Source organism: Pecten maximus, chromosome 10 (assembly GCF_902652985.1).
Source record: "Pecten maximus chromosome 10, xPecMax1.1, whole genome shotgun sequence".
Classification (NCBI taxonomy): Eukaryota; Metazoa; Mollusca; class Bivalvia; order Pectinida; family Pectinidae; genus Pecten; species Pecten maximus.
In genome coordinates, this window is record NC_047024.1 from 2,267,123 (window position 1) to 2,290,363 (window position 23,241).

At 42.3% G+C, this 23,241-nt stretch overlaps 1 protein-coding gene and 1 long non-coding RNA gene across 2 annotated transcripts; one reads left to right on the plus strand and one right to left on the minus strand.

Annotated features, from left to right (window-relative positions):
- Window positions 1–259: 259 nt before the first annotated feature.
- LOC117335892 lies at window positions 260–16,709 on the minus strand. The gene is made up of 4 exons (XM_033896149.1): window positions 16,654–16,709; window positions 15,934–16,169; window positions 2,016–2,159; window positions 260–1,430 (listed from the first exon to the last, which is right to left on the minus strand). Exons 1-4 carry the CDS (start codon window positions 16,707–16,709, stop codon window positions 1,168–1,170), a joined length of 699 nt encoding a protein of 232 aa, XP_033752040.1. The 3' UTR covers window positions 260–1,167.
- A 4,514-nt stretch (window positions 16,710–21,223) lies between these two features.
- LOC117335768 lies at window positions 21,224–22,483 on the plus strand. The gene is made up of 3 exons (XR_004534492.1): window positions 21,224–21,324; window positions 21,719–21,818; window positions 22,236–22,483. It is a non-coding gene; the product is annotated as an uncharacterized LOC117335768 (long non-coding RNA).
- Window positions 22,484–23,241: the final 758 nt, after the last annotated feature.

Here is a 23,241-nt window from a genome sequence, read left to right on the forward strand (position 1 = left end):
TCGGTGAAAGAGTAGTGATCCTATAATTGCATAAAAAGTTTAACGTTAAACACCATAACGATATGATTGTAACACTAGAGGAAGATGTCCCTTCTTCATATGCTTCAGTGAAAAGGTGGGTGGCGGGATTTAAGCGCGGCCGACAGAGCGTTGAAGATGAATGTTGCAACCCCAGAAATGGTCAATAAAGTTCAAGATATTGTTATCACTGACAGACGAGTCACAGAAAGATATATAGCCAGTAGAGTTGGCATTTCACAGAAAAGAGTACATTCCATTCCGACCGAGGATCTTGCAGTGAGAAAGCTTTCGGCCCGATGGGTACCTCGACTTCTGACAGTTGATCAGAAGCACACCAGGCGCACATTATCGCGTGCTAATCTGAACCTTTTGAGGAAGATCCTGCCAACTTTCTTGTCATTATGTATGAAACAAGGGTGCAAAATTTTACCCCAGAGGCCCAACCACAATCGAAACAAAGGAAGCACCTTGGCTCTCCCCCGTCAAAGAAGGCAATGACCGTATTCTGCTGATTACTTATCTCCAAAAGGGACAAACAATAATTGGCACATACTATGCTTCACTTCTGAGGCATTAACGGTAAAATATTAAACTTAAGCGCCGCGGAAAGCTCACTAAAGGCATGTTATTCCATCAGGACAGTACTCATGTGTCATTGGCATGGCTGCCATTCACGATTGTGGCTTTACATTGATTTAGTTTTCAACCTTATTCACCTGATCTCGCTCAATCAGATTTTCATCAACTTCTAAAAACGAAAGCAGCTATTTCAAGCACCCACTTTCAATCCGATAATGACGTCACACATGCAGTGGATGACTTTTCTGAACAGCCTATAAAAGAAGTTCTATAAACGTGACATTGAAGCCCTTAAACACCGCTGGTAAAAGTTTATAGATAATGAATATGTCTTTATGATGATTGGATAGGTAAGCCTTGGCGTAAAGCATTCACATTGAGTTAAATATCGAGGATTTAACATTTTGGTGGTATTTTTCGTCATATTCTAAGCTGGTTATTGGTTATACTATAACAAACTTTAACATGAGTTGATGATATCTGAAAGATATGTTAAAATATAAGACTATATATATATTGTGATAGACAGTGGTACATTATTTTCCACACAGCGGACGTTTCCGCCTGTCATTTGAGATCGTTTAGCTGCTGAGCTTTTTGTTGCCAGTATGCGACCGATTTGTCCTCCTCATCGTAGTCCTTTTCCTCCGCAAACATCGTCAGCTGACCGATACCCATCACCACGGCGACCAGGAGCGACAGCGCCGCAGCAACTGACGACAACAGCAGCGGCCATCCCGTCGTCCCGTCACGTGTCTCCAGGGCTTCTAAGGGGGTCAGACCAGCTTTCTTTTTCACAAAGAGTAGTATACCAATGATAATGATAGAGCCTAAAACGAGAACACAGTGGACGTCAGGAACGAGAACACAGTGGACGTCAGCGACGAGAACACAGTGGACGTCAGGAACGAGATCCAGTCTAGCTATTAGCACCCAGTATGATTTATTGTTTGAATGGTCATGACTAATTAATTAAGGCATTGTCTACTAATGTTTCACTCTTCAAAGACCAAACACTATAGCCTCACTAGCTATTTGAATAGTGATACGGTTCAGAAACCGTGTACTTTTTAAATAAAATATTGAAAATAGGAAATTTATTGAAATCATTTTCCCCCCTCTCCCCATGCAGCTTTTGACATTTATATCGATCTACTTCCAGTTTAGTCGCCTCCTGTAGGTCGTTAGCATCACTGACGGGTCAAGAAGGACGAAACCACTTACATTTAGTCCTACTGTAGCTATTTTTCAGTTTGTATTGAAATGTATTTGTTTTCAAAGTTCTCACAGTACTACAATATTGCCCTGTCAGTTTTGACCTTGACCTATTCCATACCCCGATATCAACTCTTACTCGACCTTGACATCATAATGATGTCCAACATGGGACGTTAAGACAAATTATATCAACCTACCCGCTCCTGAAGTTAGGATAACAACTAGCCTCCGAAGAATGGACACGGTCTTGTCCTGGCGGACCAACACCAGATGTGTGGCCACGTCACAAGCGAGTAGGACGGCCGCCAGGGTTTCTATTACCGCAACACCTTGTAACCACGCTGGAAGAAACAAAATGGCTGTTACTCGATCAAAATGTCAACATTTATTTCTGTTAGAAGAGTGATCTATTATTTACATGATTTTGAGTTATGTACCGGATAAGTAGGTAAGATGTTCATTTGTGAAATACTTTTTTCAAAAGGATTAGACCGGCGTAAGGTCGAAATGTGACCCCACGTGACCTCACGTGAAATTGCGTCCCGCAACATTGACATAATGCCCTGGAAATTCATATATAGATTTGTTCACATTTTGGACAAAAACGACAAATGTATGTCTATGTAGTTTATTTAAATGGAAAACTATAAGAGATACAAGCCCAGTTTGATATTTTCTGACGTGTACCCCGAAGTAAAAAAACAAAATAAAACTTTATACCATGATTTTGACCCTGACAATGCTATTGGGGAACTAGGCGTACGGACTATACTATGGGGACAGTAGGTATAGTTAGATGTACGGACTATACTATGGGGACAGTAGGTATAGTTAGGTGTACGGACCATACTATGGGGACAGTAGGTATAGTTAGGTGTACGGACTATACTATGGGGACAGTAGGTACAGTTAGGTGTGCGGACCATACTATGGGGACAGTAGGTATAGTTAGGTGTACGGACCATACTATGGAGACAGTAGGTATAGTTAGGTGTATGGACCATACTATGGGGACAGTACGTATAGTTAGGTGTACAGACCATACTATGGGGACAGTACGTATAGTTAGGTGTACAGACCATACTATGGGGACAGTAGGTATAGTTAGGTGTACGGACGATACTATGGGGCAGTCAGTTTAGTTAGGCGTATGGACCATACTATCGGGGCCGTAGGTATAGTTAGGTGTACGGACCATACTATGGGGCCCGTAGGTATAGTTAGGCGTACGGACCATACTATGGTGACAGTAGGTATAGTTAGGTGTACGGACCATACTATGGGGACAGTAGGTATAGTTAAGTGTACGGACCATACTATGGGGACAGTAGGTATAGTTAGGTGTACGGACCATACTATGGGGACGGTAGGTATAGTTAGGTGTACGGACCATACTATGGGGACCGTAGGTATAGTTAGGTGTACGGACCATACTATGGTGACAGTAGGTACAGTTAGGTGTACGGACCATACTATGGGGGCCGTAGGTATAGTTAGGTGTACGGACCATACTATGGGGACAGTAGGTACAGTTAGGTGTATGGACCATACTATGGGGACAGTAGGTACAGTTAGGTGTACGGACCATACTATGGGGACAGTAGGTATAGTTAGGTGTACGGACCATACTATGGAGACAGTAGGTATAGTTAGGTGTATGGACCATACTATGGGGACAGTAGGTATAGTTATGTGTACGGACCATACTATGGGGACAGTAGGTATAGTTATGTGTACGGACCATACTATGGGGACAGTAGGTATAATTAGGTGTACGGACCATACTATGGGGGCAGTAGGTACAGTTAGGTGTACGGACCATACTATGGGGGCAGTAGGTACAGTTAGGTGTACGGATCATACTATGGGGGCAGTAGGTACAGTTAGGTGTACGTACCATACTATGGGGGCAGTAGGTATAGTTAGGTGTACGGACCATACTATGGGGACAGTAGGTATAGTTAGGTGTATGGACCATACTATGGGGGCAGTAGGTATAGTTAGGTGTACGGACCATACTATGGGGGCAGTAGGTATAGTTAGGTGTACGGACCATATTATGGGGACAGTAGGTATAGCTAGGTGTACTGACCATACTATGGGGGCCGTAGGTATAGTTAGGTGTACGGACCATACTATGGGGACAGTAGGTATAGTTAGGTGTACGGACCATACTATGGGGACAGTAGGTATAGTTAGGTGTACGGACCATATTATGGGGACAGTAGGTATAGTTAGGTGTACGGACCATACTATGGGGACAGTAGGTATAGTTAGGTGTACGGACCATACTATGGGGACAGTAGGTATAGTTAGGTGTAATGACCATACTATGGGGACAGTAGGTATAGTTAGGTGTACGGACCATACTATGGGGACAGTAGGTATAGTTAGGTGTACGGACCATACTATGGGGACAGTAGGTATAGTTAGGTGTACGGACCATACTATGGGGACAGTAGGTATAGTTAGGTGTACGGACCATACTATGGGGGCAGTAGGTATAGTTAGGTGTACGGACCATACTACGGGGACAGTAGGTATAGTTAGGTGTACGGACCATACTATTGGGACAGTAGGTACAGTTAGGTGTACGGACCATACTATGGGGACAGTAGGTATAGTTAGGTGTACGGACCATACTATGGGGGCAGTAGGTATAGTTAGGTGTACGGACCATACTATGGGGACAGTAGGTATAGTTAGGTGTACGGACCATACTATGGGGACAGTAGGTATAGTTAGGTGTACTGACCATACTATGGGGACAGTAGGTATAGCTAGGTGTACGGACCATACTATGGGGACAGTAGGTATAGTTAGGTGTACGGACCATACTATGGGGACAGTAGGTACAGTTAGGTGTACGGACCATACTATGGGGGCAGTAGGTATAGTTAGGTGTACGGACCATACTATGGGGACAGTAGGTATAGTTAGGTGTACGGACCATATTATGGGGACAGTAGGTATAGTTAGGTGTACGGACCATACTATGGGGACAGTAGGTACAGTTAGGTGTACGGACCATACTATGGGGTCAGTAGGTACAGTTAGGTGTACGGACCATACTATGGGGACAGTAGGTATAGTTAGGTGTACGGACCATACTATGGGGACAGTAGGTATAGTTAGGTGTAAGGACCATACTATGGGGACAGTAGGTATAGTTAGGTGTACGGACCATACTATGGGGACAGTAGGTACAGTTAGGTGTACGGACCATACTATGGGGACAGTAGGTATAGTTAGGTGTACGGACCATACTATGGGGACAGTAGGTATAGTTAGGTGTAAGGACCATACTATGGGGACAGTAGGTATAGTTAGGTGTACGAACAATACTATGGGGACAGTAGGTATAGTTAGGTGTACGGACCATACTATGGGGACAGTAGGTATAGTTAGGTGTACGGACCATACTATGGGGGCAGTAGGTACAGTTAGGTGTACGGACCATACTATGGGGACAGTAGGTACAGTTAGGTGTACGGACCATACTATGGGGACAGTAGGTATAGTTAGGTGTACGGACCATACTATGGGGACAGTAGGTATAGTTAGGTGTACGGACCATACTATGGGGGCAGTAGGTACAGTTAGGTGTAAGGACCATACTATGGGGACAGTAGGTATAGTTAGGTGTACGGACCATACTATGGGGACAGTAGGTATAGTTAGGTGTACGGACCATACTATGGGGACAGTAGGTATAGTTAGGTGTACGGACCATACTATGGGGACAGCAGGTATAGTTAGGTGTACGGACCATACCATGGGGACAGTAGGTATAGTTAGGTGTACGGACCATACCATGGGGACAGTAGGTATAGTTAGGTGTAAGGACCATACTATGGGGGCAGTAGGTACAGTTAGGAGTACGGACCATACTATGGGGGCAGTAGGTATAGTTAGGTGTACGGACCATATTATGGGGACAGTAGGTATAGCTAGGTGTACTGACCATACTATGGGGGCCGTAGGTATAGTTAGGTGTACGGACCATACTATGGGGACAGTAGGTATAGTTAGGTGTACGGACCATACTATGGGGACAGTAGGTATAGTTAGGTGTACGGACCATACTATGGGGACAGTAGGTATAGTTAGGTGTACGGACCATACTATGGGGACAGTAGGTATAGTTAGGTGTAATGACCATACTATGGGGACAGTAGGTATAGCTAGGTGTACGGACCATACTATGGGGACAGTAGGTATAGTTAGGTGTACGGACCATACTATGGGGACAGTAGGTACAGTTAGGTGTACGGACCATACTATGGGGGCAGTAGGTATAGTTAGGTGTACGGACCATACTATGGGGACAGTAGGTATAGTTAGGTGTACGGACCATATTATGGGGACAGTAGGTATAGTTAGGTGTACGGACCATACTATGGGGACAGTAGGTACAGTTAGGTGTACGGACCATACTATGGGGGCAGTAGGTACAGTTAGGTGTACGGACCATACTATGGGGACAGTAGGTATAGTTAGGTGTACGGACCATACTATGGGGACAGTAGGTATAGTTAGGTGTAAGGACCATACTATGGGGACAGTAGGTATAGTTAGGTGTACGGACCATACTATGGGGACAGTAGGTATAGTTAGGTGTACGGACCATACTATGGGGGCAGTAGGTACAGTTAGGTGTACGGACCATACTATGGGGACAGTAGGTATAGTTAGGTGTACGGACCATACTATGGGGACAGTAGGTACAGTTAGGTGTACGGACCATACTATGGGGACAGTAGGTATAGTTAGGTGTACGGACCATACTATGGGGACAGTAGGTATAGTTAGGTGTACGGACCATACTATGGGGACAGTAGGTATAGTTAGGTGTACGGACCATACTATGGGGACAGTAGGTATAGTTAGGTGTACGGACCATACTATGGGGACAGTAGGTACAGTTAGGTGTACGGACCATACTATGGGGACAGTAGGTACAGTTAGGTGTACGGACCATACTATGGGGACAGTAGGTACAGTTAGGTGTACGGACCATACTATGGGGGCAGTAGGTACAGTTAGGTGTACGGACCATACTATGGGGACAGTAGGTACAGTTAGGTGTACGGACCATACTATGGGGACAGTAGGTATAGTTAGGTGTACGGACCATACTATGGGGACAGTAGGTATAGTTAGGTGTACGGACCATACTATGGGGACAGTAGGTATAGTTAGGTGTACGGACCATACTATGGGGACAGTAGGTATAGTTAGGTGTACGGACCATACTACGGGGACAGTAGGTATAGTTAGGTGTACGGACCATACTATGGGGACAGTAGGTATAGTTAGGTGTACGGACCATACTATGGGGGCAGTAGGTACAGTTAGGTGTAAGGACCATACTATGGGGACAGTAGGTATAGTTAGGTGTACGGACCATACTATGGGGACAGTAGGTATAGTTAGGTGTACGGACCATACTATGGGGACAGTAGGTATAGTTAGGTGTACGGACCATACTATGGGGACAGCAGGTATAGTTAGGTGTACGGACCATACTATGGGGACAGTAGGTATAGTTAGGTGTACGGACCATACTATGGGGACAGTAGGTATAGTTAGGTGTAAGGACCATACTATGGGGGCAGTAGGTACAGTTAGGAGTACGGACCATACTATGGGGGGCAGTAGGTATAGTTAGGTGTACGGACCATATTATGGGGACAGTAGGTATAGCTAGGTGTACTGACCATACTATGGGGGCCGTAGGTATAGTTAGGTGTACGGACCATACTATGGGGACAGTAGGTATAGTTAGGTGTACGGACCATACTATGGGGACAGTAGGTATAGTTAGGTGTACGGACCATACTATGGGGACAGTAGGTATAGTTAGGTGTAATGACCATACTATGGGGACAGTAGGTATAAATAGGTGTACGGACCATACTATGGGGACAGTAGGTATAGTTAGGTGTACGGACCATACTATGGGGACAGTAGGTATAGTTAGGTGTACGGACCATACTATGGGGACAGTAGGTATAGTTAGGTGTATGGACCATACTATGGGGACAGTAGGTATAGTTAGGTGTACGGACCATACTATGGGGACAGTAGGTATAGTTAGGTGTACGGACCAAACTATGGGGACAGTAGGTACAGTTAGGTGTACGGACCATACTATGGTGACAGTAGGTATAGTTAGGTGTACGGACCATACTATGGGGACAGTAGGTATAGTTAGGTGTACGGACCATACTATGGGGACAGTAGGTACAGTTAGGTGTAAGGACCATACTATGGGGACAGCAGGTATAGTTAGGTGTACGGACCATACTATGGGGACAGTAGGTATAGTTAGGTGTACGGACCATACTATGGGGACAGTAGGTATAGTTAGGTGTACGGACCATACTATGGGGACAGTAGGTATAGTTAGGTGTAATGACCATACTATGGGGACAGTAGGTATAGTTAGGTGTACGGACCATACTATGGGGACAGTAGGTATAGTTAGGTGTACGGACCATACTATGGGGACAGTAGGTATAGTTAGGTGTACGGACCATACTATGGGGACAGTAGGTATAGTTAGGTGTATGGACCAAACTATGGGGACAGTAGGTATAGTTAGGTGTACGGACCATACTATGGGGACAGTAGGTACAGTTAGGTGTACGGACCATACTATGGTGACAGTAGGTATAGTTAGGTGTACGGACCATACTATGGGGACAATAGGTATAGTTAGGTGTACGGACCATACTATGGGGACAGTAGGTATAGTTAGGTGTAAGGACCATACTATGGGGACAGCAGGTATAGTTAGGTGTACGGACCATACTATGGGGGCAGTAGGTACAGTTAGGTGTACGGACCATACTATGGGGGCAGTAGGTACAGTTAGGTGTAAGGACCATACTATGGGGACAGTAGGTATAGTTAGGTGTATGGACCATACTATGGGGACAGTAGGTATAATTAGGTGTACGGACCATACTATGGGGACAGTAGGTATAGTTAGGTGTACGGACCATACTATGGGGCAGCAGGTACAGTTAGGTGTACGGACCATACTATGGGGACAGTAGGTACAGTTAGGCGTACGGACCATACTATGGGGACAGTAGGTATAGTTAGGTGTACGGACCATACTATGGGGACAGTAGGTATAGTTAGGTGTACGGACCATACTATGGGGACAGTAGGTATAGTTAGGTGTACGGACCATACTATGGGGACAGTAGGTATAGTTAGGTGTACGGACCATACTATGGGGACAGTAGGTACAGTTAGGTGTACGGACCATACTATGGGGAGAGTAGGTATATTTAGGTGTACGGACCATATTATGGGGGCAGTAGGTACAGTTAGCTGTACGGACCATACTATGGGGACAGCAGGTATAGTTAGGTGTACGGACCATACTATGGGGACAGTAGGTATAGTTAGGTGTACGGACCATACTATGGGGACAGTAGGTAGAGTTAGGTGTACGGACCATACCATGGGGACAGTAGGTATAGTTAGGTGTATGGACCATACTATGGGGACAGTAGGTATAGTAAGGTGTACGGACCATACTATGGGGACAGTAGGTATAGTTAGGTGTACGGACCATACTATGGGGGCAGCAGGTACAGTTAGGTGTACGGACCATACTATGTGGACAGTAGGTATAGTTAGGTGTACGGACCATACTATGGGGACAGTAGGTACAGTTAGGTGTACGGACCATACTATGGGGACAGTAGGTACAGTTAGGTGTACGGACCATACTATGGGGACAGTAGGTATAGTTAGGTGTACGGACCAACCTATGAGGACAGTAGGTACAGTTAGGTGTACGGACCATACTATGGGGACAGTAGGTATAGTTAGGTGTACGGACCATACTATGGGGACAGTAGGTACAGTTAGGTGTACGGACCATACTATGGGGACAGTAGGTACAGTTAGGTGTACGGACCATACTATGTGGGCAGTAGGTATAGTTAGGTGTACGGACCATACTATGGGGGTAGTAGGTGTAGTGAGGTGTACGGACGATATTATGAGGACAGTAGGTATAATTAGGTGTACGGACCATACTATGGGGACAGTAGGTATAGTTAGGTGTACGGACCATACTATGGGGACAGTAGGTACAGTTAGGTGTACGGACCATACTATGAGGACAGTAGGTATAGTTAGGTGTACGGACCATACTATGGGGACAGTCGGTATAGCTAGGTGTACGGACCATACTATGGGGACAGTAGGTATAGTAAGGTGTACGGACCATACTATGGGGACAGTAGGTATAGTTAGGTGTACGGACCATACTATGGGGACAGTAGGTATAGTTAGGTGTACGGACCGTACTATGGGGACAGTAGGTATAGTTAGGTGTATGGACCATACTTCGGGGACAGTAGGTATAGTTAGGTGTACGGACCATACTATGGGGACAGTAGGTATAGTTAGGTGTACGGACCATATTATGGGGACAGTAGGTATAGTTAGGTGTACGGACCATACTATGGGGGCAGTAGGTACAGTTAGGTGTACGGACCATACTATGGGGACAGTAGGTATAGTTAGGTGTACGGACCATACTATGGGGACAGTAGGTATAGTTAGGTGTACGGACCATACTATGGGGACAGTAGGTATAGTTAGGTGTAAGGACCATACTATGGGGACAGTAGGTATAGTTAGGTGTACGGACCATACTATGGGGGCAGTAGGTACAGTTAGGTGTACGGACCATACTATGGGGGCAGTAGGTACAGTTAGGTGTACGGATCATACTATGGGGGCAGAAGGTACAGTTAGGTGTACGGACCATACTATGGGGGCAGTAGGTATAGTTAGGTTTACGGACCATATTATGGGGACAGTAGGTATAGTTAGGTGTACGGACCATACTATGGGGACAGTAGGTATAGTTAGGTGTACGGACCATACTATGGGGACAGTAGGTATAGTTAGGTGTACGGACCATACTATGGGGACAGTAGGTATAGTTAGGTGTACGGACCATACTATGGGGACAGTCGGTATAGCTAGGTGTACGGACCATACTATGGGGACAGTAGGTATAGTTAGGTGTACGGACCATACTATGGGGACAGTAGGTATAGTTAGGTGTACGGACCATACTATGGGGACAGTAGGTATAGTTAGGTGTACGGACCATACTATGGGGACAGTAGGTATAGCTAGGTGTACGGACCATACTATGGGGACAGTAGGTATAGTTAGGTGTAATGACCATACTATGGGGACAGTAGGTATAGTTAGGTGTACGGACCATACTATGGGGACAGTAGGTATAGTTAGGTGTACGGACCATACTATGGGGACAGTAGGTACAGTTAGGCGTACGGACCATACTATGGGGACAGTAGGTACAGTTAGGTGTACGGACCATACTATGGGGACAGTAGGTATAGTTAGGTGTACGGACCAACCTATGAGGACAGTAGGTACAGTTAGGTGTACGGACCATACTATGGGGACAGTAGGTATAGTTAGGTGTACGGACCATACTATGGGGACAGTAGGTACAGTTAGGTGTACGGACCATACTATGGGGACAGTAGGTACAGTTAGGTGTACGGACCATACTATGGGGACAGTAGGTATAGCTAGGTGTACGGACCATACTATGGGGGCAGTAGGTATAGTTAGGTGTACGGACCATACTATGGGGACAGTAGGTATAGTTAGGTGTACGGACCATACTATGGGAACAGTAGGTATAGTTAGGTGTACGGACCATACTATGGGGGCAGTAGGTACAGTTAGGTGTACGGACCATACTATGGGGGCAGTAGGTACAGTTAGGTGTATGGATCATACTATGGGGGCAGTAGGTACAGTTAGGTGTACGGACCATACTATGGGGGCAGTAGGTATAGTTAGGTGTACGGACCATATTATGGGGACAGTAGGTATAGCTAGGTGTACTGACCATACTATGGGGGCCGTAGGTATAGTTAGGTGTACGGACCATACTATGGGGACAGTAGGTATAGTTAGGTGTACGGACCATACTATGGGGACAGTAGGTATAGTTAGGTGTACGGACCATACTATGGGGACAGTAGGTATAGTTAGGTGTACGGACCATACTATGGGGACAGTAGGTATAGTTAGGTGTACGGACCATACTATGGGGACAGTAGGTATAGTTAGGTGTAATGACCATACTATGGGGACAGTAGGTATAGTTAGGTGTACGGACCATACTATGGGGACAGTAGGTATAGTTAGGTGTACGGACCATACTATGGGGACAGTAGGTATAGTTAGGTGTACGGACCATACTATGGGGACAGTAGGTATAGTTAGGTGTATGGACCATACTATGGGGACAGTAGGTATAGTTAGGTGTACGGACCATACTATGGGGACAGTAGGTACAGTTAGGTGTACGGACCATACTATGGTGACAGTAGGTATAGTTAGGTGTACGGACCATACTATGGGGACAGTAGGTATAGTTAGGTGTACGGACCATACTATGGGGACAGTAGGTATAGTTAGGTGTACGGACCATACTATGGGGGCAGTAGGTATAGTTAGGTGTACGGACCATACTATGGGGACAGTAGGTATAGTTAGGTGTACGGACCATACTATGGGGACAGTAGGTATAGTTAGGTGTACTGACCATACTATGGGGGCAACAGGTGTAGTTAGGTGTACGGACCATACTATGGGGACAGTAGGTATAGTTAGGTGTATGGACCATACTATGGGGACAGTAGGTATAGTTAGGTGTACGGACCATACTATGGGGGCAACAGGTGTAGTTAGGTGTACGGACCATACTATGGGGACAGTAGGTATAGTTAGGTGTACGGACCATACTATGGGGACAGTAGGTACAGTTAGGTGTACGGACCATACTATGGGGACAGTAGGTATAGATAGGTGTACGGACCATACTATGGGGACAGTAGGTATAGCTACATGTAGGTGTACGGACCATACTATGGGGACAGTAGGTATAGTTAGGTGTACGAACCATACTATGGGGGACAGTAGGTATAGTTAGGTGTACGGACCATACTATGGGGGCCGTAGGTATAGTTAGGTGTACTGACCATACTATGGGGACAGCAGGTATAGTAAGGTGTACGGACCATACTATGGTGACAGTAGGTATAGATAGGTGTACGGACCATACTATGGGGACAGTAGGTACAGTTAGGTGTACGGACCATACTATGGGGACAGCAGGTATAGTTAGGTGTACGGACCATACTATGGGGAGAGTAGGTACAGTTAGGTGTACGAACAATACTATGGGGACAGTAGGTATAGTTAGGTGTACGGACCATACTATGGGGACAGTAGGTACAGTTAGGTGTACGGACCATACTATGGGGACAGTAGGTATAGTTAGGCGTACGGACCATACTATGGGGACAGTAGGTATAGTTAGGTGTACGGACCATACTATGGGGACAGTAGGTATAGTTAGGTGTACGGACCATACTATGGGGACAGTAGGTATAGTTAGGTGTACGGACCATACTATGGGGACAGTAGGTATAGTTAGGCGTACGGACCATACTATGGGGACAGTAGGTATAGTTAGGTGTACGGACCATACTATGGGGACAGTAGGTACAGTTAGGTGTACGGACCATACTATGGGGACAGTAGGTATAGTTAGGCGTACGGACCATACTATGGGGACAGTAGGTATAGTTAGGTGTACGGACCATACTATGGGGACAGTAGGTATAGTTAGGTGTACGGACCATACTATGGGGACAGTAGGTACAGTTAGGTGTACGGACCATACTATGGGGGCAGTAGGTACAGTTAGGTGTACGGACCATACTATGGGGGCAGTAGGTACAATTAGGTGTACGGACCATACTATGGGGACAGTAGGTACAGTTAGGTGTACGGACCATACTATGGGGACAGTAGGTATAGTTAGGTGTACGGACCATACTATGGGGGCAGTAGGTATAGTTAGGCCTATGTCCTATATCCATCTTGCTCCGTCCGCCGTCCACCGTTAAAGTTTTACTTTCAAAACGCTACTCCTCCCTAAACACACAGCGTATTCCTACCAAATTTGTAATGAAACATGATTGGGTGTGGGCAAGCATTAAAAAAAAAATATAAATGAGGCTGTTCCAACACCCGTGGACAGAGAGGTTGGGACCATTTTTTTCATTAACCCTTTGGTCGATTATAACTAAATTTAATGTGAAATATCTTTGGAGAGAGCAATCATATCTTATATAAATGAAGCTCATCCGGCCTCTTTTGACAGAACGACATGGCCCAAAAAGAAAAATTGTGGTGATGTTTTGCTTTAAAACCCTACTTTAACCCTTGGGTTGATTACAACCAAATTTAATTTGAAACATCATTGGGGAGAGCAATCATATTTTATGTACATGAGGCTGGTCCAACCACTGGGGACAGAGGGGCGGGGCCAAGAAAGGGGATCTTTGGTGAATTTTTGGATTTATAACCCTACTCCTTTTAACCATTGGGTGGATTAGTTTGGTGAGAAACATAACGGGAGAGGGCAATCATATCCTATATAAATCAGTATCTAGGTAAATTTGAGAATGAATTTTTATGGATTTAACGTCTTAGCAACAACCATGGTCAAATTATTTATTAAATTATTACGAGAATTAGTATATTCACGAAATTCGATATTTGGTTTACAATGCGCCAATACCAATCCATAAATATATATGTATATAGGGTGTTTTCATACTCTAATGACGAGGTTTGTCATCGTTCAACATCTACGGACTGTGTCGCGGCTTATTGGGCCAACTGAAAAGGAGGCCCTTTATTAGCTATTTCACAGAAAATCATGCTTTACGAACATTCGTATGGCATTTGTTCATTATACCGACACCAGTATTAAATAGGTGAGTTCTTTTTTTATTGATTAGCCTTAAGCAGTAAGTAATCAAGTAATACAGATCCCGGGACTATGGTGGTTGATATGTGCCATTTCGTTATTTCGTTATTTCGCCCCGCTAATCCTCGTCTTTTCGCAGCGACAGAACGAAATAACGAAAAAAGTAACGCGAAATAATGAAATTTTAAGGTCGCTGTTTAGCGACCCGAAATACTTCGCCTCGCTGTTTATCGTATTTCGCCCCGCTAATCCGCAGGACGAAAAAATGATGATCTTCGTTCTTTCGCCCCGCGGGGCAAACGATGATTAGCGGGGCGAAATAACGAAATAAAGAAAAGGTGATGAGATGGCGAATATTAAAAAGTAAAGTTGTAACATGTTCGTTTTAACTCAGATTTTCATGTTCTTAAAGGGAATCGTATATGTTTTTATGATGATGGTTCAATAGTTGTAGCACGAGCTGAGTGTACAATGTTTCACAGCTCTTATATAATTAGAATGTGTGTTATAACATGACCTGTTTACAAAGTAACCATGGTATAAAAAGTGTGTATTTGTATACAGACATTTTGATGCCATATTTTAAAATCTAATCATGAAAGTTGAAACCATTGCGCCTTCGAAGAAATATAGGTTATATTACAGATTTTTTCTAATTTTGAAACTAAATAACCAGACTGGAACAATACAATGACTAAATATATAGAGCTTACATAACGAGTTGTTGTTGGATATGGAATTTATTTCACACGAGTAAGTTACTTTTTAAAAGTTACAAAAGACACGAGCTTTAGCGAGTGTCTTTTACAATTTTTAAAAATAACTTACTCTTGTGAAATAAGCTCCATATCCAAAAATCACCAGTCGTGTGACCTGTTTCTACCACAATAATATCGGCTTGAATCAAAGGGAAACGTGGCCCAGTCTTATTTCGCGTTTACAAATAAGTTGAACAGTTGACGGCTGAGATCCGGTGATGTGACGTCATTCGATTATTGATGACGTCAATAACAATTGCAGCTTGGGTCAAAGTTCGAATTCTTGACCAATTAAAAGACCGAAAGGTAACCTCTATTTATCAAACAGTCTGGACATTTATACAATAGCTTGAGAGTGGAATAATACAGCGTATTGTGGTAGAAATCAATTGATATAACGAGATAGGCTCTCACATTACATACTCTGCGTCGCTGTGATTACAATCTATTAAAACCATCCTATGTAACAAATCCCACGTGACATACCTCTTGTACCGGATCTATCCGAACTTGATGTCACACACGTGCCGTTTTGACACGTTACCGTTGCCCAGATTCCAAAGTACGTGACGTCACTGGTCCCAGTATTATCCGGATCGTCGATATACCACCAGCCCGGAAACACGAGTCCAAGTATGTGGAGACATGTCCCTACCACTGCCAGTAGTAGTAACGTGACATCTACCACTCTCGACGCGGCGGGATGTCTTCTTGGACTGGTTCTTGGGATCCATAGTCTCGGTCATAACGTGACTTCCGCCAGGAGTAACTTCCTAATTAACAAGTTAATCTGTGATACTCGCAACTATGACGTCACAGATGATGTATTTCGTTGGAAACAAGGACCTGTAATGACTAACACGGCATTCCGGAATTACCAAACAGCAAAGATTACACAAACCAGTGACGTCAGTTTTGTTAATTTTCCATTGGTCATCTGCTTTTTCTATTCAGTTCACCGAAGCTTTGCATGGTGTTTATAAGAATATTAAAACTAAACTAAATCACTTCATTGTACTGTTATAGTGTTGTTGCTCACTCGAATCCATCCCTCTAAATAGGCTGTCGACAGTTTTATATGTAGCTAATAAATATTATAGTACTTTTGCGTCATAAACAGTCCGTTTGTCTCTCTTAGTCTTTTTGAACAGACATTAAGAGATCCGACTTCAAAAGTCAAATTGAAAATTGATATTGATATATTACTTTAAATCCGTAGAACATTCGGCAACTGTTATCCAGGGCGAGAGGGGAGCTGTCATGTTGTTGAACAACATCAAACAGTCTGGTGTAGTGTCGAGGTGAGATTTATATTGTCTATTACACTCTTAACGTTATGTCGCGAGTTTATGGGGGATTGAAGTGGCCAGTGTGTGTAAATATGTAAAGTACGGGGTAGATAGATATGACGTAGGACAAGAAAGGTAGGGAAGGGGGTTACGAACAGACATAAGGTAAAAGTTAGAGGAGTGACAAAATACAGTTAACGTTAACAAAATAAGGGAAAGGTTAGGGGAGTTACGAAATACAGTTAACAGAAATAAGGATAAAGTAAGAGGAGTTACGAGATACAGTAGACGTTACCAAACATAAGGGAAAGGTTAGAGGAGTGACGAAATACAGTTAACGTTAACAAAATAAGGGAAAGGTCAGAAGAGTAAACGTTACCAAAAATAAGACATAGTAGAGAGAGGGGTTACGATATGGTAGACATTTACTGAAGTGGATTGTAGGGGAAATGAAAGAGGAGTTACGAAATGTCACAGTTGTTAACCAGACATGTTGACATAATACAGTTTGTAACAACAAACATGTTTTTGCACAAACTGACATTCCTTTTAATACTAAATCAACAATATGGGTAGCCACGCCTCTTGACCCATATATGGTAAGCGTCACATCCGGGGTCGTAGAGCAAAGGTCATCGCTCATTGGTCAGTTCAGCTGGTCACCCCAACACTTAGAAAAAATTTTCAGAAGACGCCATCGTATCTAGAATTCAAACATCAAAAAGTGAAATTTAAATGATCAGTATGCTTATTGTTTTGTCTACTTTAGACTCTATCACGTCTAGGACAGTGAAGTTGTTCATTTTGAGTGATTACCGGACATTTTAAGTGTGACATTTCTGCGTTTGAAGCGTTCAGTGCGCGAGGTGCAGTGATCCAGAAATACCACAACAACAACAATGGCGGCGGCTCTAGCTATCTAACCGCTGTAAAAAATGTCCTATCTACGAGGGCTTCGACATTGGTGTTTTTTCATGATTGACACACAGGAGATTCTGACTCAGAGTAGACACTTTCTTTTAGGACATATCGTATGTAAGTAGGCTTTGTTTTCAATATTGATAATGGGGCCGAAATCAATTTTGATATGGGGACATAGCCACAGGTACTTGGGGTAAGAAATTACATTTGTATATATATACTATATAGCCTCGTATTATTATATAAAATAGACAAGGTGCCTAGCTTCTAGATATGACTACCGCTACCGCCTGAAGATATCGCGATTTTTTTATATACCAGGAACACTCACCTTCCAAACGGCCTATATATCCCAACTCATGGATAAAAATCCTAATCGTGTAACACTATTTCGACGTCTCGTTCCATCTGATTACCGGTTAAGCGGCGTTTAAATTAGCAAAATCATATTTCCCTCCATTTTGTAAAGTTGAACCAACGGAAGTAACTGTTCAGCGACACTAGCGGATTGTCATAATGATATACCAAGGGCGGTAACTCCAGCGAGGCCTTCCGAGTGACAACAAGGTTAACGAAAAGGTAAGAGAATATCGGGTATTTATTTGGCGGAATATTTAAAGATCTTGTGGGAAACGTCAAATACGTTTCATCTAGAGAAAAAAAGAAAACTTAATTATGACATCGTCTGACAGAAGTTATAAGGTGACATGGCTCATGGAAAACCTGTGTAAATGTAATGACAATAATTATATTGATTTAGCTGAAATCAAAGCAAAATTTGGATCACCTATCACTAGTGCAACGTTAGGTAATCATATCAAACAACTTTTTCCTGGAACTAAAGTGAAAGCTGGTCGTAGCAGGACTGATTGGACAAAAACTACACAAAGGTATTATGGACTTTCATGGAAAGCAGAGACAGACATTAGGCCTACATCTGAACCGTTTCAATTCCCAATCAACTCAATACCATCTGATTTTTTTGTCATCTCCACTTCACCTTTAAAAACTGTAGCTGGTCATTTCACAGGTAATGTGATCAATGGAAACAAAGTATTGTCAGAACTTGTTTTGAACTCGAATCACAATTGGTCTCTTTCTGTGCAAGGAAATGTTGTAAATCTGGAAAGTTTGGGAATACATGACAATTTTACTGACACCGAATGTGTATTTAATACAGTGCGACAACTCAAATATTGCAATGGTGTGCATACCATTGGGGAACCCCAATTGGATACAGGTTTTTTTTAAAAGAAAATGTCTCAAGAGTTGGCGATGAAAATGCTGAAAGTATTCGATACAGAGCCAAGGCATGTGTTACTGTACTGCCTTTCAATAGTTCAAATAATGCATCAACAACATGTAAAAATTGTAAGAAATTATCATATCACAGTGACACAACATATGAAAACAAGGAAAATGTCACAAACCAATTTGTGGACAAATCAGTGAATAATAATGAAGTGAAAAATGTTCAAAGTGACATGAATGATGATATAATTCTTTGTGAATGTGACCATAATGATATGTCAACAATTTTTAAACAAATTTTTCCAGAATGTAGTGTCAATATGAAAAGTTTTCTTATGTCCCAAAAAATGGCAATAGAAAGACATCCGTTTGGCCGTAGGTGGGGTAAGGATATCATTAGATTGTGTTTGACATTGTGGTGCCGAAGTCCGAGAGGCTACACTGATCTGCGAAACAGTGAATTTATGATTTTACCTTCTGAAAAACTTTTACAGAAGTATAAGAATCAAGTTTCACAAGACGCTGGAATAACTAAAGAAATTCTGCACTGGATGGCTCACGAGGCTCAATTAAAAAACATTCCCCCTGAAGGTTTGGAAGGAGGCCTGTTGTTTGATGAAATGGCTATACAGCCAGACCTACAGTTCAAAATGAAAAATGGGGAGGTGCAACTGATTGGTTTTAGTGAATGTACACCTGAGAGTATTGTCTTTGATCAGCTAAAATCTAACTCGAAAGAGCGTGTCCTTGCCTCTCATGTTCTCCAGCTAGTGTTTCTGAGATATACAGGATTCAGGTTTCCTTTTGCTCACGTTCCCTCTACAACTGCTTCCGGCCATGAATTATACCTGTTGCTTTGGAAAGCTGTTAACATGTTGTCCCTGTTTGGATTCAAAATACAGTACATCAGCACAGATGGGGCCCAGAGTAACAGGGATCTTCTAAATCTTGTGCTGCCAAATTTTGACACAGTGAATCCAAACACATGTTCTTTTAAAAATATTGCAGAGACAACCCGAGGTTATTCTTTATCATGTATTTCTCACATGTCATAAAGAAAATTAGAAATAATATTTCTACAAGCGGCAATACCAGTGCATGCAAGAGGCATCTGAGATTGGAGGGAAAGTTCATCCAGTGGGATCATTTTACTAAAGCCTACTTGTGGGATATCTCTACTCATCCCTTTCCCATCCATCACAAACTTACCCAGGATCATCTATATCTCACATCAGAAGGCAAAATGCGGAATCATCTAGCTGAAGATGTTCTCAATGGTGAGATGTTACATTTGATGGAGCAGTTCAAAGTCAGTCTTGGTGAGGATGGAGTGAAACTGGATGCCACTATTGACTTGCTGAAACATACAAGTGTGTTGATACAAAATTTCAGAGATTCTTGGCCAATAACAGATCCAAGTGATAACAGATTACAGGAGAACTATAATGCTTTACAATGGTTCATCAGATGGGAAAAGTTAGTCAGAGAAGACAAAACAATTACTGTCAAAGAGAAAAGTATGATATCCCACCAGACAAGGCAAGACATCATTTCATCAATCATGGGATTTGATGAACTTTGCAAGTATCGGCTAAAAATGTCACATGCTTCAATTATTCCAAGTCGTTTGAACAGTGATGTCATCGAAAATATGTTCTGCCAGCAGCGCACTCTACACAATGGAGCTAACTCAAACCCTACCTATCTCGGATATTGCAACACAGTCAACTCAGTGATATTGGGGCAGGTATCAGTATCCATGAAGTCAAATGTCGGTAGTGGAGATGGTGCACAATTGTATCAGAAACCTTCAAAGCGAAGAAAGGTATATACATTGTTAATACCACCAGCTAACACATCCGAGTCCGTTTGGATATCCGGAGCTGCACTAGTACCAGCATCTTTAATTTGACCATGACTGGTATGCGAATCTCTTTGTAGTATTTCTCTTACAAGTATCCTGTTAATTTCCTCCTTCCTTTTATGAACTGACACAGTTATATTGCTGGTATATGTCTTGCACAATAAAAGGATGTCCTGTTTTGTAAAAGAGCTCTCAACCAAATACTTTTGGTTTTGTAACAGCTCAGATTTTAATTTCAAGAAGGATACTTCTTTTCCATCTGACTTGTCCGCAATAAAAGATTTTATAGAGAAACACTTTGAACCTAACTTTGATCTTTTCATTACCCTTTTCCTTAAAGCTTGACATTTTGTTTTTTTCAAAAAGGTCAGATAGTCCCTTCTGAACTGGCTCAGACTGACTTTCAAAAATAATGTTACTGTTGAATGAAATAGTTCTATGTAATTTTCACAGGTAATTACTATTGTGAACAGTATGTCAGCAACATCATTGGACGCCCCAATGGAAGGACTTTGATCTAGCACCTTGGATGCTGTCAAACACTTAACCCAGGTTTGAAACAATTCTGAGTCCTTACACAGTTCTTCCTTTATGTTACCAAATAAATATTTTCCAGATTCACTGAGGTTTTTGTGAGTAACTTTTCCACGACAAAGTGAGTCTAATCCAGTGAAAAATTTGAAAGTATTGTCCTTTATGTTGGTTAAACTTTCCCGTTCATTTTGTTTTCTTTTTGTTTCCAGTAAACTGTCCTGATCTGTTGTTGAATCTTGTAATTCATCATATGATGAACACAAAGAATTTATTGTATGCATTTGGTCTTGCAAAGAATCAACTTCAACCTCCTTTCCATGGGCTCCCAGAACATTTCTCATCTTCGTTGAAAGTTTGTATTTCAATTTAGCTAGGACATATCCACTAATATATCTCAATTTCCCTCTTGCAGATGAGTCAAGATCTTGAGATGTGGAGACTGGTGTTCTGATTGCAGTCACAGGTTCAAGATTCAGATGATCCGACAATGTATTGAAAAACTGTCTCTCAAGGTAAAATAAAATGGATGTTAACACTTGAAATTCTGGTCCATTTACATCTCTTTGGTAAAACTTCAAAACTGCTGAAGTACCATCTTCATATTCTGTTGAGTTGAGATACATGTTAAATTTTTTGAAAAATTCATTTCTGTGTTTTTGAGAGAACTTGTGAACATCTTCTGGATAACAATTCAATCCAATATCCTCAATTACTGAATACTGGTTTTTGAACCAGTTATCAAAACTCTGATAATTGTGTCTGATATCTTTTTCAAATGATAACATGATTGTCTCCATTGGTGTATCAACGAACTCCTTCATAACATTGCTTAAGGCCTCTTTTGATATCAGTCTGCACTTGTTCTATACAGGCATCTTCGTTTTCATTAAAACTGTCAATAAATCCCAAATTGTCAATTTCACTTTCAGAAAATTCATAGTCAGAATCAATATCTGGGTTGACTACAGGAGGATCACCACAGGTATCATCATATTCTTCATTTGACTCCGACAACTGCTCCTTTCTACAACATGTCAAATTGGCATCCACATGTCCAAGGTTAATGTTTTTATAAAAATCCTTTACCTGTATAGAATGGCTTTTACATAGAGACTTCTTGAAATTCAAAACTCTGAGTCCTGTTATTGAAACAGCCCGGCCGACAGCAACACCAACTTGACCAGCTTGATAATAGTTTTCACAATTAACAACTACATTATGTAAACTCATTCCTTGAGATTTGTGAACTGTGATAGCGTAGGCCACCTTAAGTGGCAATTGAACGCGTTTAGCTAAAATAGCTTTGTCGACAGGGTCAAATGTTGTAAATTTAGCAGTTTTGATATTTGATGTAATGTCTTTGTCATGTAATATAAATTTTACATCTACAGAATCTGTGTTCAGTGCTGTTACGACTCCCCGAAGACCGTTTACTAGTTTATCACTTAAATTTTTGACAAGCATAACAGGACACCCGACCTTGAGTGCTAAGTATTTTGGTGCTAAAAACTTATTCAGATAGTGGTGAGAGCCTTCATCTTTAGACTTGTACACTTTAAGGTCTCCTTCTAGAGTGTTTAGTTTCTTGTAATTGAAGATATCAACATCCAGGTTCTTGGCAAATAACTGTGTTGCTGCTTCCTCATTTTCAATTGGCCTATTCAATGAATTTATAAAACCCACACTTTCATCCGAAACCTCCCCTGTTTCCAGCTCGTTTATACATTTGATCAAACTAACATCAGTTTGACGGTGTATTAAAGGTAAACAGATCTTATGCTGGAAATAGTCGTCAAACCAAGGTAGTGTAAAACAATATTTCCCGTTATCTCCATTCAGTTGATTTGAGATGGGTGGTAGTTGATAAAAGTCTCCAACTAGAATTACTTGAATGTTTCCGAATATAAAACTTGAATTCCTTACTTCTTTACACAG

Coding starts and splice junctions, on each gene's coding strand:
- LOC117335892 (XM_033896149.1), bottom strand. CDS start 16,709: ATGACAGCTCCCCTCTCGCCCTGGATAACAGTTGCCGAATGTTCTACG. Junction 16,170..16,653: donor GAATGTTCTACGGATTTAAA/GTAATATATCAA, acceptor ATGGATCCCAAG/AACCAGTCCAAGAAGACATC. Junction 2,160..15,933: donor GGATAGATCCGGTACAAGAG/GTATGTCACGTG, acceptor TGTTTCTTCCAG/CGTGGTTACAAGGTGTTGCG.